The sequence below is a fragment of the Cololabis saira genome, chromosome 9 (assembly GCF_033807715.1).
Source record: "Cololabis saira isolate AMF1-May2022 chromosome 9, fColSai1.1, whole genome shotgun sequence".
Taxonomy (NCBI): Eukaryota; Metazoa; Chordata; class Actinopteri; order Beloniformes; family Belonidae; genus Cololabis; species Cololabis saira.
Genome location: NC_084595.1, coordinates 9,957,535 through 9,974,919, shown reverse-complemented (window position 1 = coordinate 9,974,919; position 17,385 = coordinate 9,957,535). Strand labels below are relative to the sequence as shown.

General features: G+C 40.3%; 1 protein-coding gene across 4 annotated transcripts in view; it reads right to left on the bottom strand.

Moving 5' to 3' along the window:
* Positions 1 to 4,437: 4,437 nt before the first annotated feature.
* The window catches only part of fgfr1a (fibroblast growth factor receptor 1a), a 48,582-nt gene continuing 35,634 nt past the window's right edge, over positions 4,438 to 17,385 (bottom strand). For 2 of the 4 annotated variants that reach the window (XM_061730421.1, XM_061730423.1), the window contains exons 9-18: positions 16,688 to 16,884; positions 15,159 to 15,304; positions 13,184 to 13,305; positions 11,620 to 11,730; positions 9,137 to 9,327; positions 8,835 to 8,957; positions 7,728 to 7,798; positions 7,511 to 7,648; positions 5,886 to 5,991; positions 4,438 to 5,784 (exon numbers count right to left, since the gene is read on the bottom strand). In XM_061730421.1, coding sequence (XP_061586405.1) covers positions 5,608 to 5,784; positions 5,886 to 5,991; positions 7,511 to 7,648; positions 7,728 to 7,798; positions 8,835 to 8,957; positions 9,137 to 9,327; positions 11,620 to 11,730; positions 13,184 to 13,305; positions 15,159 to 15,304; positions 16,688 to 16,884 — 1,382 coding nt within the window. In that variant the 3' untranslated portion in view covers positions 4,438 to 5,607. The remainder of the gene's footprint in view (positions 5,785 to 5,885; positions 5,992 to 7,510; positions 7,649 to 7,727; positions 7,799 to 8,834; positions 8,958 to 9,136; positions 9,328 to 11,619; positions 11,731 to 13,183; positions 13,306 to 15,158; positions 15,305 to 16,687; positions 16,885 to 17,385) is intronic. The other 2 variants (XM_061730422.1, XM_061730424.1) reach the window with 1 other exon arrangement.

Below are 17,385 nucleotides of genomic sequence, written 5' to 3'. Positions count from 1 at the left end.
ACTTTATTCACAAAATTTCGACTTTATTCTTGAAATTGTATTTCAACATTAATCTCGAAATTTCAACTTTTTTCTTGATAATAAAAAAAAAAATCTTCCCCTCTCAAATATTTTTTTCCTGCATGGCCCTAATACTCTTCCGTACAAAGGTGATCATTTTTGGCCCTAAAAATGAAAGGGAAAAGATCAGCGCTCACCTTGGCTCCATGTCATTGACAGCTACAAATCAAGCCAGAAATCTTGGTGTAATTATTGACTCAGACCTGAACTTCAACAGCCATCTAAAGTTTATCACTAAATCTGCCTATTACCACCTAAAAAACATTGCTAGAATTAAGGGGTTTCTGTCTAAACAAGACATGGAAAAACGTATTCATGCATTCGTTTTCTGTAGGTTGGATTATTGCAATGGCATCTTTACAGGCCTTAACAAGAAATCTATCAGGCAGCTGCAGCTGATCCAGAACGAGCTGCCAGAGTCCTTACAAACACCAGGAAACTGGACCACATTACACCGGTCATGAAATCACTACACTGGCTTCCAGTGGGTCAAAGGATAGAGTTTAAAATTTCACTGCTGGTCTACAAAGACCTGAATGGTCTTGGACCTAAATCCATGCTGGATCTGTTAGTTCCTGTGAAGCTCCCAGACCCCTGAGGTTCATCTGGATCTGGTTTGTTGTGTGTCCCAAGAACCAGAACCAAGCAAGGTGAGGCAGCGTTCAGTTATTCTGCTCCTCACCGGTGGAACAAACTTCCTGCAGACCTGAGGTCTGCTCCAACTGTAGATCCTTTAAATCAGGCCTAAAAACATTACTGTTTACTTAAGCTACTCTTAGATTAAATACTTACCTGCTGGACTCTACTGGCACAACTTGTGCTTTTTATTATTTTACCTCTTTTCTTATCATTTTATCTCATATTTATGTTTTAATTGTGTCTTGCTGCTTTTAATGTTGATGTAAAGCACTTTGAATTTGTGTTGAATTATGCTATACCAGGGGTCGGCAACCCAAAATGTTGAAAGAGCCATATTGGATCAAAAACATAAAAAAGAAATATGTCTGGAGCCAAAATGAAAAGTCTTGTATAAGCCTTAGAATGAAGACAACACATGCTGCATGTATCTATATGTATCTATATTAGTTGGGACTGACTAAGAACTGGGGGGAGAGTTTTGTTTTCATTATGCACTTCGAGAAAAAAGTCGAAATTTTGAGAAAAAAGTTGAAATGTCAAGATTAATGTTGAAGTACAATCTCGAGAAAAAAGTCGAAATGTCGAGGAAAAAGTCGAAATGTCGAGGAAATAGTCAAAATTTTGTGAAAAAAGTCGAAATGTTGAGAAAAAAAATCAATGTTGAGAAAAGTAAAAATTTCGAGAAAAAAGTCAAAATGTCAAGATTAAAAAGGAAAGGAAAAAAGACGAAAAAAAGAGAAAAAAAGGAAAAAAAAAGAAAAATAGGAAAAAAGAAGAAGAAAAAAAAGAGAAAAAAGGAAAAAAAGAAAAAAGGAGAAAAAAAGAAGAAAAAAAGGGAAAAAAAATTCTTGTGTCTTGCTGCTTTTAATGTTGATGTAAAGCACTTTGATTTTGAATTGTGCCTTTTACACCCGATTCAGGGTCACAGACGAGCTGATGCAAGATTATGATCTAAAACCTTATTAGTCCAGACCTATTTTTTTTTTTTTTTTGGTCCAGGAAAGATGTTTTTGCACAGTCTAGAAAGCAGGCGACACCACGTGCTCTCACCGTGCACAAGCTGCCCTCGCGGTATTTAAGGGCGACTGTCGTCTTTGCACGCGCGTCTCGGGCTGGATAAAACTCCAGGAATGCCAGTATTCCCAAAACAATTTGCATTCCGCAGTCAGGTCTCAAATCAGATAAAGTGTCCTAGTAAAGAAGTGGAAAGCAACAAGATTGCCACCACATTCCTCCGTCGCAGCGGCGGAAACAAACACCTCCCTCGGTGGCTCTGCTCACCAGTCCCTTACGTCACCAGACCCCGCAGAGCCATCCATCACATCAGTCTGAGCAAACACGGCCTGCTGGATATACGGGAGGACCGGCGGTAAACTCGGCCCCACCAAACTCTTCCCCTGCCATCTGTCAGAAGTGATAACAACCTTGAACTAAATGGCACCTCTGCTCCCAACGCCGCGCCATTAGCGGGTTATAAACGGAGTCCTTGGCCAACGTGCACACACAAGGCTTTATCACTCCGTGTTTCTAGGAGGGAATGATATGCCTCCAGACCATTTACATTACCTTTAAAGCAAGGGCGTAGGTTTGGTCTCAACATTGGTAAGGGGCGATATAACGGCATAACCTGCATGCACACTTTTTGCTGGGGACGGGACATTAATAAGACCAAACAGATTGGGTGAACGGGGGTCAGGGCTACATTTGTCACGAATATGAACCTAATTAATTGATAGGCTAAATGATCAATGCAAAATAAATCTGTTAAAAAAAAATGGTTATTTTCATGGGAGAAAGTCATCAGTCAATGAAACGTGCGTTTGAGGAAAAAAAAAATGGACCGGCACATTCAGCAAGTGAAAAGGTAAATGTAAGTCTGAACATAATGAAAATAATTCACTTAATAATGGTAGGGTCAATACTATCCTTACAACATTTGGGAAGACAATCTAAATTGCAGGAGAGACCACGTCTCTCCAGTGTTAGCGTCGCTCCATTGGCTACCTGTAAAATTCAGAATCCAATTAAAAATTGTATTACTTGCATATAAAGCCCAAAACGGCTTAGCTCCGCAATATTTACAAAACCTGATAGTGCCTTATGTTCCTGGCAGAGCTCTCCGCTCCCAGGATGCAGGTTTACTCGTAGTTCCTAGAGTATCTAAATGTAGATTTGAAGGGCGGGCGTTCTGCTATCAGGCACCATTACTATGGAACCAACTTCCAATCTGGGTTAAGGAGGCTGACACCACCTCCACCTTTAAAACTAAAATTAAAACCTTTCTGTTTAGTAAAGCCTATAGTTAGTGTTTAGTAAACCTCTAGCTGGTGTTGGTAAATCTCTAGTTAGTGTAAACACTAGTGTGTTAGAGTCAGTAGTCATAGTTGCAGCTATAGAACAAGACTGTAATAGTTAGTCTCAAATATAGCTTCGCGGTAGATATGCTGCTATAGGCTTATGCTGCAGGGGGCACCAACATGATCCACTGGGCGGTGCCTCTCACCCTTCTTCTCCTCTCCTTTTCCCTTCCTCTCTTCTCCATTTCCATTTTATTTATTATAAATATCTCATGGCTATCGTTTTTGTCCATCATTCCTGTAGTTTCTTGTGCCGGCCCCCCTTTTTTCTCTTTTGTGCATGTTTGCAGGCCGGAGCCTCGGGAGCTGCGTTCTGGCCTGCGGTCCCGGTCCACCCCCCCCCATCCCCGGTCATCCCGTTGCTGCTTCCACCTGCCTACGTGGATGTCTGCTGTTGCTGCTTCCACATGACTGCTGTGTGCTGTTGACGTCCCTGACTCCCCCAGTCTGGCCTTCGGCAGGAGGGTCCCCCCTTATGAGCCTGGTCCTGCTCAAGGTTTCTTCCCTCCTAAAGGGAAGTTTTTCCTTGCTACTGTTTGGCTTAAGGCTTTTCTCCCACTATGGGGTTTTTAACCTGCCATTGTTTATGTAATAATTGCTCGGGGGTTTATGTTTATGTTCATGTTCTGGATCTCTGGAAAGCGTCTAGACTAGAGACAACATCTGTTGTATTAGACGCTATATAAATAAAATTGAATTGAATTAAATTACCTTTATATCTGAACTCATTATATAATGCAAATAAGGTTGCTTAAAAGTTGGTGGGGACAATTTGAGCCTCCTGAAAAGTTGGTAGTGTTATGTCCCTACCGTCCCTAGCAAACCTACGCCCTTGCTTTAAAGCCGTGAGATGAAATGCACGACGGCTGGATCTTTAAATCCATCAGCAGATGCTTGTCTCCTTTGTTGTAACAACATGGGCCGAAGGTTAACGGCTTTGACCTGAGCTGTAGGAGCTGTTATTTATTTATTTATTAAAGTGTTTATATACTGGGAGAGTGGGAGCTGCCGCACGGCTGCAGCCCGTTGCGTGGAGACCCGAGTCCAGGTGATGCATCAGCCGGTGGCAGCGGGCCAAAGCCCCCGCCGGGCACCCAGGCTGGCGCGGCTGATGGATGGGAGTTCAGCAGCAGCACTTGGACCCGCTCACAAGCTCATAAATCACACATTTTACCGCCGGCACCAGCTCTCAGCACTCCCTGGCGTTACTGATGTCAGCAGCATATTATCATATCTAATCAAACCCCAGCAACTCATGTTCAAGGGTGGGGAGTGGGACGCCACCATATTTCCTTCTCCATAAATGTAATTTACATCACTACCGTGAAATGGACCCGTTTCTGGAACCGGAGTTCACGACTTTCTGAAAGGCTGCACTTCGTTGTTTATCAATAACAGTTTATTTAATGCAATTCTTTTTTATTTAAACGATGACATAGGTGTTCTTGCAAACCCTCCACTCTGTAGTTATATGGCAGCAAATGTAACTCTCGTTAAAGCACTTACAGGAGAAGTTCATCACGTCAAAGTCGCGCACACCGGACGTGCGTGATGTTGACCGAAGCTGGTTACACTAGATTTCATCAAGCATGGTGTACAACTAGGAATATTTACAGTTGTCAACATCCATGGAGGTTAAATGAGCAATCTCAAATGAGGCAAATGATGCACACGCCGCAGACAAACATTATACTCATGAATCGATCTTCCGCTGGAGAGAAACCCTGAACACTGAGTTACCCTGTATTGCAAGGCTGGATCATAAAATGCATTTACAGTTAAAAAAATATAACCCAATATATTTTTCTTCAATTGATTATGGATATTCGGGGGGGTATTAAACGTGTTATGAGGCTGAGAAAAAAAAAAAAGGAAAACTGGCCATGTAATTATCAGCAATGTCAAAATACCCTCATGTAACAACTGCCCCTACAGATTATATTAGAAAGTAACTGAGACAACGGCATCCTTGTACAAAAGACAATAAATCAATTATGTTAATAAAAATAAGAGTAAACTGTAAATATATATTCATATTTAAAATTATCTAACTGTATTTACAGGAAAAGGGAATGATGCAGTGGACCACTGTGCTGCACGTCTGGCTTGTGTTTTTTCTCTCGACCGAAAAGCACAAACTCCATCTTTCACTAGTGAGGAAATGACCGTGGAGGGGGCTAAAAGAGAAAAAACCGACGTATCTGAGCCGGTCCTTTCAGCTCTCCTGACCGCACTGGAATCCCCGCGGGGAAGAGAAAAGCAAGTCTTTTCCGTTTTTTTTTCCTGACACTGTGACAAATTGCCACTCCTGTTAATACAAAGTGCCCCGTAAACATCATCGTCGTTTTCGCCGCCGCCACCGAGATCTGGGGCAAACGGCTGCCGTCTGCAGTCCATGTGCTCCCAGCGGTTCTACGCAGCGTGTCCAAGCTCCTCTCTCACAGAGCACCAGTGTTTTTTAGCTTCATCTCTGGGAATGTGGGGAGGAGTCCAACCCCATGAGGCAGGGAGCAGAGGAAATGTCAATGTTTGTCTGAATGAAGATGAGGTATCAGCGTTTCTTAATGGCTGCCCCATTGGAGTGAGGAGGGAGCTTTGGCAGGCAGGGCTCCTCCGCTCCGGCATCGTGGGAGAAAACAGAGTCCTCGCCAGAGGAGCAGGTGGAGCTCCGGATATCGGGGTAGCCGGGGGAATATTGGTCCAGAGGCACAGAGAGCTCCAAATACTCCTGTTGGCACAAAAGGAAGACGGAAGGGGGGAAAAAAAATAATGAAATGAATGATTTCCAGCAGAAGCGTAGAGGACCTGCAGCTCTGCTCCAGTACTGACCTGATTAGACGTCATGGCCAGACAACGGTCCAGGTCCTCCACCAGCTGCTTGAACGTGGGTCTCTGAGAGGGCACGGCGTGCCAGCAGTCCCTCATCATCATGTACCTGCAGAGATCACGACACAAAACACAATAGTCTCAGAATAATCCTCCAACGTTCATCTCTCAAAGACCAAACCTCAGGTTGGGTGAATATTAGGAATGGGTGATATTTTACCGTTCACGATATACCGTCAAAAAAATTCTCCACGGTAAGAATTTGTATCTCACGGTAAAAACAATAAATTCCCGTTGATGACGGAAGGAAGGAAGGAAGGAAGGAAGGAAGGAAGGAAGGAAGGAAGGAAGGAAGGAAGGAAGGAAGGAAATGAGCCAGAAAGAAAGAAAGAAAGAAAGAAAGAAATGAGCCAGAAAGAAAGAAAGGCAGAAAGAAAGAAAGAAAGAAAGAAGCCAGAAAGAAAGAAATGAGCAAGAAAGAAAGAAAGAAAGAAAGAAAGAAGCCAGAAAGAAAGAAAGAAAGAAAGAAAGAAAGAAATGAGCCAGAAAGAAAGAAAGAAAGAAAGAAAGAAAGAAAGAAAGAAAGAAATGAGCCAGAAAGAAAGAAAGAAAGAAAGGCAGAAAGAAAGAAAGAAAGAAAGAAAGAAAGAAGCCAGAAAGAAAGAAAGAAAGAAAGAAATGAGCGAGAAAGAAAGAAAGAAATGAGCCAGAAAGAAAGAAAGAAAGAAAGAAAGAAAGAAAGGCAGAAAGAAAGAAAGAAAGGCAGAAAGAAAGAAAGGCAGAAAGAAAGGCAGAAAGAAAGAAAGAAAGAAGCCAGAAAGAAAGAAAGAAAGAAAGAAATGAGCAAGAAAGAAAGAAAGGCAGAAAGAAAGAAAGGCAGAAAGAAAGAAAGGCAGAAAGAAAGAAAGAAAGAAAGAAAGAAAGAAAGAAAGAAAGAAAGATTCCCGTTGATATGTTTTTGTGTAACAAACATGGCGGAAGGCGGATCTTTTTATCAATTCATTTAATTGGTGTAGTTTAGTAGTATTTAGTATCTTTTGGAGCAGTGTTTTGGCTCCAAAGACTGAATGTGGAGATAGATTTATAGTTAAAAGGTGGAGTTGAATTGGTATTTTTTTTTAAATCGTCATTTTTATTGTTATCGGGATAAATGCCAGAAATGATCGTGATACATGTTTTAGTCCATACCGCCCATCCCTAGTGAATATAACATATTTCTGAGGAGTGGACAGAAACACGACATGCAGTCATAGTAGGTAGTTCACAAAACAACTAAACAACATATTCCAGCTGAAGCTCAATCAACCTTGAGCTTTTCACACCAACATTGCCAACACGTAACTGGAGTTTTCACAAATAAACCTCCACAGGCAAAGCAAATATTACCCTCAAATGTTTGCAAAAAAAAAAGCTTTCAAAATGATTCCGTAGAGTCCCACCTCGTGGAAATGAAAGGATGAACTTCATTCACAACAGAAAGTGTGCGTTGGGAAGAACTGCACCACTTAACAATATCCAAATGATCCTGCTAACCAAATATGGATATGATGGAGAAGATTTGAAGCATTCAAACAGTGAAGTCTGCCAAGTGTACAGAGTCACATCTGGTGTGTGCATGGTTTGCTTACAGCTCGTGGGTGCACGTCGTAGGCTTGTCCATGCGGTGACCTTCCTTCAGCAGCTTGAACAACTCCTCCACTGGGACGCCCGGGTATGGAGAACCTCCCAGGGTGAAGATCTCCCAGAGCAGCACCCCAAACGACCAGCTGAAGGCAACGGCAGATCGGAGTGAAAACGCTGTTTTCCTTGGAAGTCTGTGTGCAAGTGATTGCAGATGATACTCACACATCGCTCTGGTGAGTGTATATCCGGTCGAACAGAGCCTCGGGAGCCATCCACTTGACGGGTAAACGACCCTGGAAGAGACACGTGAACGCTATTAAGCTGCCAAACGCTAAAACGGGACAGATTTTCGGTTTGGAAAGGGCACGTTGGACCCCCGTCAGCCGCACCGGTGGGTCCATTCTTCTACCAAAACCAGTGCTGAACTTGTTTTGCTGTAATTTATGTGTAGATTGCTTTAACATTTCACATCTTGAGCACGTTAACGACCATTGGTTGGCAAAGACGCTAACAGACAAGTGAGCCACACACGACTTGAATGAATAAGAATGAACAACAGATATAATACGTCTGAATGAAAGAATCCAGAGTTCCCAGGACCGAGAATGTCTCTTGGACGAGGTGAACTCCTAAAACACCAGGAGCACAAGTCTGGTTATCTCCCCTACAAGCCTTTTAGGATTATCATCACCTAAACGACTGGGAGTCCAACCCCGAGCATTTTAACAAATGAGCATTTCACGCTGGCATCTCGTTAAAATACCTTACTCTATGAAATGTACTGAACTAAATACATTTATAACAAATGTACGAAAGAGTATTAGGGCCAGGCAAGAGAAAAAATATTTGAGAGGGGAAGATTTTTTTTTTATTGTGCACTTTGAGAAAAAAGTCGAAATGTCGAGAAAAAAGTCGAAATGTTGAAATTAATGTTGAAATACAATTTCGAGAAAAAAGTCGAAATGTCGAGAAAAAAGTCGAAATGTGAAGATTAATGTTGAAATAAAATTTCAAGAAAAAAGTAGAAATTTCGCCTTTTTTCCCTCAACATTTCGACTTTTTTCCTCAACATTTCAACCTTTTTCCCGAAATTGTACTTCGACATTAATGTCAACATTTCGACTTTTTTCTCAAAGTGCATAATGAAAAAAAAAAAAAACTTCCTTCTCTAAAATATTATTTTTATTTTTCTCCTGCCTGGCCCTAATACTCTTCCGTACAAATTTGATTGGTATGGTGGGTTAAAAATAAAAAGAAACAGAACAAAGGCATGGACAGATGTGGGGTCCGTGTGCTCATTTCTGAGTACATTTAACAGAGGATACTCACGTTGGTGGTCTTCTTATAGTAATCGATGTGGTGGATGTCTCTTGCCAGGCCAAAGTCAGCTATTTTCATCACATTGTCCTCCGTCACCAGGACATTGCGAGCAGCGAGATCCCTGTGGATGCACTAACAAAGGAAACAGACGTTGTGAGGACTGAACACCAGCTTTGTGAACGGGTGTATAAGACTCCAGGTCTAAACTGGTGGGACGTTCGTTCTTCAAAGATATTTTTCATGTCAAAGTGCTGCTTTGGTTCTGTTCACCGTCTGTGGACAGCCTTCCGGGAAAGTTGTGTGTGGTTTACCTTCTTGGAGGACAAGTACTCCATCCCTCGAGCCACTTGGTAGGCGCAGGACACCAGGTCTTTGATGGACATGTTCTCGATGGGCACCTGGTCCGGGTTGTAGCAGTACTCCATGCCAGGGGGCCGCCGCGCTCGCAGGTATTCCCTCAAGTTGCCCTTGGATGCATATTCAACTATCACATATAGAGGTCCTAGAAAAAAGAAAGGAAATAGAGGATTAGATAAAAAAAAAAAAGTGGTTCCTTCTTGATAAAAATCCAGAGAGAACATCAGTAAATCTGTGACTACGTTTACATGCAGTAAACATTCGGGTTATTGCTAATATTCCGGTTACTGAAACATTCGGAATATTCCGTTTACATGGTAATTAATCATTTGGGATATCTGGATCAAACCAGCGACGCACGGAGAACATCCTGACGCAATTCCCGTCATTTCCGCTTCTTCTTCCTGTATCCAAATTAGGCCTGTGTTGAAAAAAATCTATTTCCCAATTCTAAATCGTTTCTCATATTAATTCCTAAAATTCCTTTTTTTTCATCATTACATTACAACTTTTGGTTATTTTTTTGTTTATCCCCAAAAAAGGAATGTTTTGTTGGACACGAGAATAACTGGTGCCATGTTCTTGCCTTTAAATATGTTTAAAGGTATGAAAACATTAAAGTGTTATATTTATAATTGCATAAATTGTCTATATTTCATTACTGTATATACTGTCTTGGGGTTACATTTGCAAAAAATGCTAAAAACCAAATGCTCAAAAGTTAAAAACCAAAATAGACCGAAAATGGAACAAATAAAAACGGAATGTGGGAAAAAATAAAACCGATTTCATCCGTCTCTGTTTCCTCCCTGGATCTGTTTGATAATTCTGACCCACACGATGTTTCTGAAAGCAGTTCTATCAGCATTCTGGGAGCTGATTGGTCCTTACAGCATCATTAGCTGCCAATACTTGCTGTTTAATCTCAATATAATACTAGTAGTAATATTTTGCATAACTGCAATCATATAATTCATGCAACAGCTCAAAAAACAATTTTAGTAACACTAACCCAAATCAATATCGGACTCGAATCGAATCAAATCTTGATAATCGATTCTGAATCTTAAGAATCGGAATCGAATCAATTCTTGATATTTGATTCGATCCCCAGCCCTAATCCAAATCCAAAACAAATGCTGCTTCGCGCAACTTTTCTCTCACCTTCTTGTAAATCTGGCTATCCCGGTACTTTTTACCGTCTACAAATGCAGAAATGTTTATATCCTTCATTACATTTATGAAGTGATTAGTCTCCTCCTGGTCTTGTGTTTCTCCGTGTTTATAAGAACTTCCTGGACTCAAAAGACCAGGATTCCTTGTGAGCAGAGCATGTGCAGAAAACAAATTCATGTTCCGTTTGATGGGGATATTCCGTTTGGCGTTTACATGACCCAATATTTGGGTTTTAAAAGGAGTAACCCAGGGCAAATTCCGGTTATTCAAAAGGGGTTATTGGTGTTTACGGGTCAATGATGAATAAGGATTCTCAACAGGTCAATTTTTTGTCAAGATGAATTGGCACTAGCCTTAAAAAAAAAAAAAAAACTTGTGGTGCAACCATGATTCATATTAAAATAAATTAATTTCCTTAACATCTTGACATCTTTTTTTTTTTTACAAGTTTTCAGTATTATACAAAAATGGTTGTTTTTTTAATGGTTGCGCCGCATGATATTTCATAAAATTGACATCATCAGTCAAACTTTGTTTGTATATTATGATGGAAATATAAATACAAATGTGTTGTAATCTTACACACTACAAGATACTTCGGAAATCATGCGTGATGAGTGATTTCAAAAAAGGTTTTCAAAACAAGAGTCATGGTCGGACGGTCGCACCACATGACATTTTGATGCTTAAAACAACAACAAAATCCCAAATAACTGGTATTTTTTGTAAAATTCAAGTGAGTCCATATGTAGTACAGGTAGTTCATATATATGGTATTTTTTAATCCATTTAAACCTTTTTTGAATTGAAAAAAAATCTGTTTTTCAGAAAATTGACCCTTACATGGCCGTGCAAAACCGGGTTATTGCTAATATTCTGGTTTTAAAAGGGTAATTGATGCATGTAAACGCAGTCTGTGTCTGATGGCATCAGTTAACAACGTGGAATTAAAGGAGGTGTATGCTACAGTAATAAGCAACAGAGCCGTGTTCACCGCAGGCTCATTAGAAGTTGCTCGTCTCGTCTTTTTTTTGTGTTTTTTTTGTTTTAATCCGGGTGATTGTAGAAGAATGACAGCAGCTATGGTTGATTCAAGCTGAGAGCTCGGAAGCTGGTGTCAGAATCACTTATGCATGCTTTCCTACACAACCCCCCCCCCCCCCCAACGTGAGGCTCACAGCAGCACGAGACACAACTGTGTGCATGTTAGTTTGTGCAGATCAGAGCAGGTCAGTACGAGCCGCCGTCTGTCTGGCCCTACCATCCTGTGTGCAGGCTCCCAGCAGATTAATGATGTTCTTGTGCTTCCCGATGATCTTCATCATCTCCATCTCTGAGATCAGGTCTGACAGGTCCTTCTCTGTGGCGTCAGCTGTAAGGGAAGGATGTAAGTCATATTAGGGTAATTAGTCCACGCCGTGTTGGTGAGAAGGCCAGAAAGGTACCACGATTGTGACCTCACCAACTATATACACAGAGGTGGGTAGTAACGAGTTACATTTACTCCGTTACTCCGAAATTTTGTACTTTTAGGAGTAGTTTTGAATCACTATACTTTTTACTTTTACTTGAGTAGATTTGTGAAGAAGAAACTGTTACTCTTACTCTGCTACATTAGGCTACGTTGAGCTGTTACTTTTCTTTAATCCTTTTATCCGCGTATGCGTCAATCTCATGACATCACTGGGTGATTCTTTGGGAAAAATGTTTGTTTTTGCATGTTTTGTCACATTTACACAGACTCAAACACACACAGAGTTCATGTTTGTTCTAGTTCTGCCTGGTTAAAAAAGAAAAGTACAAAGGCTTGACATTTTGTGCTACTTGTGCTTCATTTATTTTTTTATTGTTATTTTATTTATTTTATTATTTATTAAACGTACTTGAATTGACTAAGATTATTTTAATTTAAGCAATTTTTTATTTTTTTTATTAATTTTAATTTATTTTAATATTTTATTGATTGAATTTGCCTGAAGATGAGGATTTTGTACTTTTGTCTGTTGTGTTAAAAAATTAAATCAGACGTTACTCAGTACTTGAGTAGTTTTTTCACCAAGTACTTTTTTACTTTTACTCAAGTAATTATTATAAGGCTTGAAATTTTGTGCTACTTGTGCTTAATTAATTTTTTTATTCTGTTAATATTTTATTATTTATTAAAGTACTTGAATTTACTTTAAGATTATTTTAATTTAAGCTATTTTTTATTATTTTGAATTTATTTTATTGATTTAATTTGCCTTAAGATGATTATTTTGTACTTTTGTCTGTTTGAATGGTTGTGTTAAAAAAATAAATCAGACGTTACTCAACAGTTACTCAGTACTTGAGTAGTTTTTTCACCAATTACTTTTTTTACTTTTACTCAAGTAATTATTTGGATGACTACTTTTTACTTCTACTTGAGTCATATTATTCTGAAGTAACAGTACTTTTACTTGTTTACTCTACCCACCTCTGTATAAACTCTTTAAGCGTCGGCCGGTGTCTGTCGTTTGCTCCCTGGAGAACGGCACTTAAAGTACGAGACAATAAATGCTACTTTACATCCATCTTCACTCTTCTGTGCAGCGTAATGAACACGGTTTTATATGGGATCTCAAGGGTTCTCATAAATTTTTACTAAGCTCTCCCACAATGGCTGCAGTCCAACGGCAGATGTTTCTTAAAATCTGTCCATCGTCGTTCGAAGCTTTTTGTCCCCCGGGCCTGAACTTGGTGCTTCCCCTCAAACTCATTTCTATGCACGGAAACATTTTCCTTCCAGCAGGTCTCGACTTATCGAAGGGAATCTCAAGTTAAATCATGGAGAGTTGACTTACATTTCAGCATCTTCACTGCGACCTTGGTGACGCGGTTGGGCTTCTCTTTGTCCAGACCCAGCGCCTCGCCCATCACCACCTGACCGAAGCAGCCTTCTCCCAGCGGCTTCCCCAGAACCAGTCTGTGAGGAGGAGAGGAGAAACCACCCAGTTCACAATACTGCTGTAAAGTTTCTACTACACCAATGATATGGAATTAGAGGCACAGTGTTGTGGTTAACTTGAAATGCCTCCTGTAAAGAAACCACCTCTTTCTTTGCACAGTTTTTCCATCACACACAACAATTATTTCAACCCAAATTTCCTTTGCGTGGAGGCTTCAACTGTCCGTTCACAGTTCTGCTCAATGATCTATGCAGTGTTGCCAACTTAGCAACTTTGTCTCTATATTTAGCGAGTTTTTAAGACCTAGCGACTATACTTAATACTAGCGACAAATCTAGCGACTTTTCCCTGGTCTTACTGGAGACTTTTGGCAATTCTGCTGTGAAAGCACTTGTCGTTTCTCAGCAAGAAGCTGGAGCGTCAAGAGAGACCTGTTTTACACGATATAAAAAAAAAAAAATCCGCAAATTGGCAAAATTGGATATGCAAAGTTTCTCAATATCAAGTAGAGCTGCTGCGATTAGTCGAAGTCATCGATGATGAAATTTTTTTTGGTTGATGTGTCGACCACCTTTAATATATTTTTGGTCTCCGGTCTCAAATGGCTCATCTGCATTCAGGTAATTCCTCTCCCCACCACTAGTTTTGCTTTGCGCACCCTGCTGATTGAACCGACTACTCCCTCTCCTCCCTCCTCTCTATTGAGCTTCTTTTGAGTTTCTTTTTCAGGACCAACAGGCTCAGAGACAGTTTTTTTTCCCAGAGCCATCAGCACTTTAAATAAGTGTAAAATAAAAAAAAACACCAATACATAAGAAAAAATCCTGGTGAAATCATACAGACACTGTACATGCCTACATTCTACTCTGCCTTGCTTTTATTTCTATTTTTAATTTATTTGATTCATGGCATTTTATTCATTGTGGCACAAAATGGAGAAGCACTCCACAGATTTCATTTCATGTCTGACATCCAATGACAATAAAGTGTTTCTATTCTATTCTATTTTACCGTCGGTTCTGAGCATCCTCCTGTTTTAATTCTAAAAAATGGAAGCGCTGGGGGCACGGTGGTGCAGCTGATAGTGCAGCCGTCTCACAGCAAGAAGGTCCTGGGTTCAATTCCCACCGGGGACGCTGTGGGCGCTGAATACGTGTTAAAGGGGACCTATTATAATTAACAGGCCTTGAATGTCTTAAAAACAAGCTTTTGATTGTTTTTGATAAATAAATTAGAAATTCAGCCTCTAAGCCATGTCTTTATCTTCCCATTCTCTAACCTCATTATCTATGCGGGATTCTGAGTGGGTGGGGCTATGATAATGAGGCTCTGTGCTGATTGGCTGCCTGAATGACGCGATACACCACTACTACCGCCCTGTGACCCTGCACGGTTATAGAAAATGGATGGATGGATTGATTGATAGATGGATGGCAAGAGCAAACACACCTTCGTGTGCTGAAAATGATCCTCCACTGCAGCTACCGTCTTTCTTATTACTAATATTTGTTTTTTCCACAATTTCTTTTTACTTCATGTTAAAACTGTTATCGATGACCCTCTTCTGGATCAGCTTCAAATATGAGTGAATCAGCACACGACCTACAATCCGGGTTATTTTCAAGATCTACAAGCTTGTAGCATCTAGCATCTGCCTGGGTTGAGCAGTACAATCACGTGCATTCAACTCGTGTTAAGACCCGATAAGAAAACATTAAAAAGAAAGAAAAACAAAACTATGTCGTTAACCCCAAACAACGGAGCTGAAACAGACGGAGCTTCTCGCTTTGTTTGCTTGACTTTACACGTGTCGCCATGTATTAACCCCAAGCTGCCGTTGTGTAGTGTGAAAGCTTCACTCCAGACTTACTTGTCCCTGAGGAGCTCCCAGCGGGGATCCTGGGGTAATTCATACTCCGAGACTCCCGACAGCATTGGAGAGCCGCTGGAAGAGAGCCGGGAGGGACGGACCAGCATCACTCCAGAATGGAGGGAGGAGCTGGAGTCCACAGACACCTGAGGTCAGACACAGAGACATTACTCCTCTCAAAGTGGAACAGACATGGGTATGAGGAATGTATCAGCTCATGGTGCCCTGATAACAACATGGTTGTTACAGTCCTAATACAAGACTGAGTTTTATCATCCCCGCCCCCAAAACTCTCACTTACCTGATGTACAAACCCTTCAGGAGCTACACTGAACCTGAAAGCTATGAACGTGTACTTTTGCAATATTAAAAAAGCTAACCTCTGCACACAAGCCAAACGAGTTGTAACGATACATTAATCTCGGATACGGTACGATACATGATATTGAGGCCACGATAACGATACGATACTATACTATAGCAGTATTTTTTTAACAACCTTGAACATATGACTGGAAAAAATGGTCTTTTATTTGAAAGACACAAAATACAAAACAATGCTGTGCATTTGCCCTATTATTACATTTTGTAATGCTTTATAACTGTTTAAGTTTTAAAGAGAAAGCCAGGCCAACCATTTTCCACAAACTGAACTAAAAGTAAATGTCAGGTTTGTATTATGCATCTTCAGTTTCATACTAGTACAAATATTTTGCCACAAACTGAATAGTTTCTCTCATGTATGATTTTACTTTTTTCTTTTCCAGAAATGTAACAACTAAAATTAAATAAATACATACAATTTTACATCATAAAAAGATTGATTCATGCTCACCTTATAAGTGTAAGAGGAGATTTATTTTTGTTAAGAAGGTTATTTTGGTAATTCAGGGTTCATTATTTTATAAATATATTCTTTATATTCTGATGTAAATCAGGGACTATAATGACACTAGTCACTTTATCTGTAGTGATTAATCTGTTTTAGATTGGGCGGAGTGATACGCCACAGTACGGCACTAGGTGCTGTGTTGATGTTCTAAAATCCTACGCTGTTGAGGGACATTAAACTAGACTGGAGCTCAGCAGAAGTTTTCCCGTGTTTATCCTACTCACGACATGAAAAAAGGTTTAATTTAATAAGGTACGGCTTAACTCTACACCAGCCTTACATAAGTAAAAGTTCAGAGCTCAAAACCTGCTAGAGTCCCGTGATCGGGACCAAAACGGTACTAGTTTCTTCTGAGCGGAGGAAGATTTTGGTCCACGGGTCGAGGCGTGGTCGGATGCGCGTTACTAGTCGACACAATAGATTAATATTAATAACCCAATGTCGTGATACACTTTGTCACCTCCACGACATGTATTGTGACGTTTTTGTATTGCGAAATTTTCGTGGCACGATATATTGTTACATCCCTACAAACAAGCAACACATAATCAAAAGCTTTGGATTTATCATTACAAAATATGAACACATGACATGAGCGTAATGGTGGAAAGGTATTCCAAACCCCCTATCTACTTTCTGTTACCTGTCTGCGCAGAGGGATGCTTTTGGCCAGCTTGTGGACCGCCAGCTGACTGTTGAAGTCACTCTTCTTGGACGAGGTGCGGATCTTGACAATAATTACGATGGCTATCATGACGGCGATGAAAAAGAAGCCCACGCAGTAGATGACCACCTCCAAGTAGGTGTGGTTGGTCGGGGGGTATTGTGTCACAGCTAGACGAGGGGCAGGAAGGGCAAATTATCGTACGGTACAAGGCAAGAACACAAGCTCTAACAGTAAAAAAAAAAAAGAAAAAAGACCAAAGCTGGCTACAGAAATACAAACTGATGTCTTCAACAAAAAAACAAAAAAAAAACTGCCTTTGACTTGTTATGGACAGAAATGTTTACAGTTTTTGATCCTCACGGCAAGATGTGATCATTACTTTTATAGTCCAGAGCAGCCAAATTCTCCTCAGATGCCCGTTAAACCAGGCCGTTTGTTCAAACCACTGTGCTTAATATACCCATAAATAACATTTTTCCCTAATGCACCAAGATAATTAATACAAAAGTTTATAGAGCAAAGCATCTGACTTTTACTAAGAATATTAATACTTCTCAATTTTTCTAGTTCAAAGAGTGCAAATCAAGTTTAAAGTCCGAGTAAAGCAAATATTAAATAAATATGTTGTAATGCAGTATTAAAAACTGGCCAAGCATGAATAAATAAGT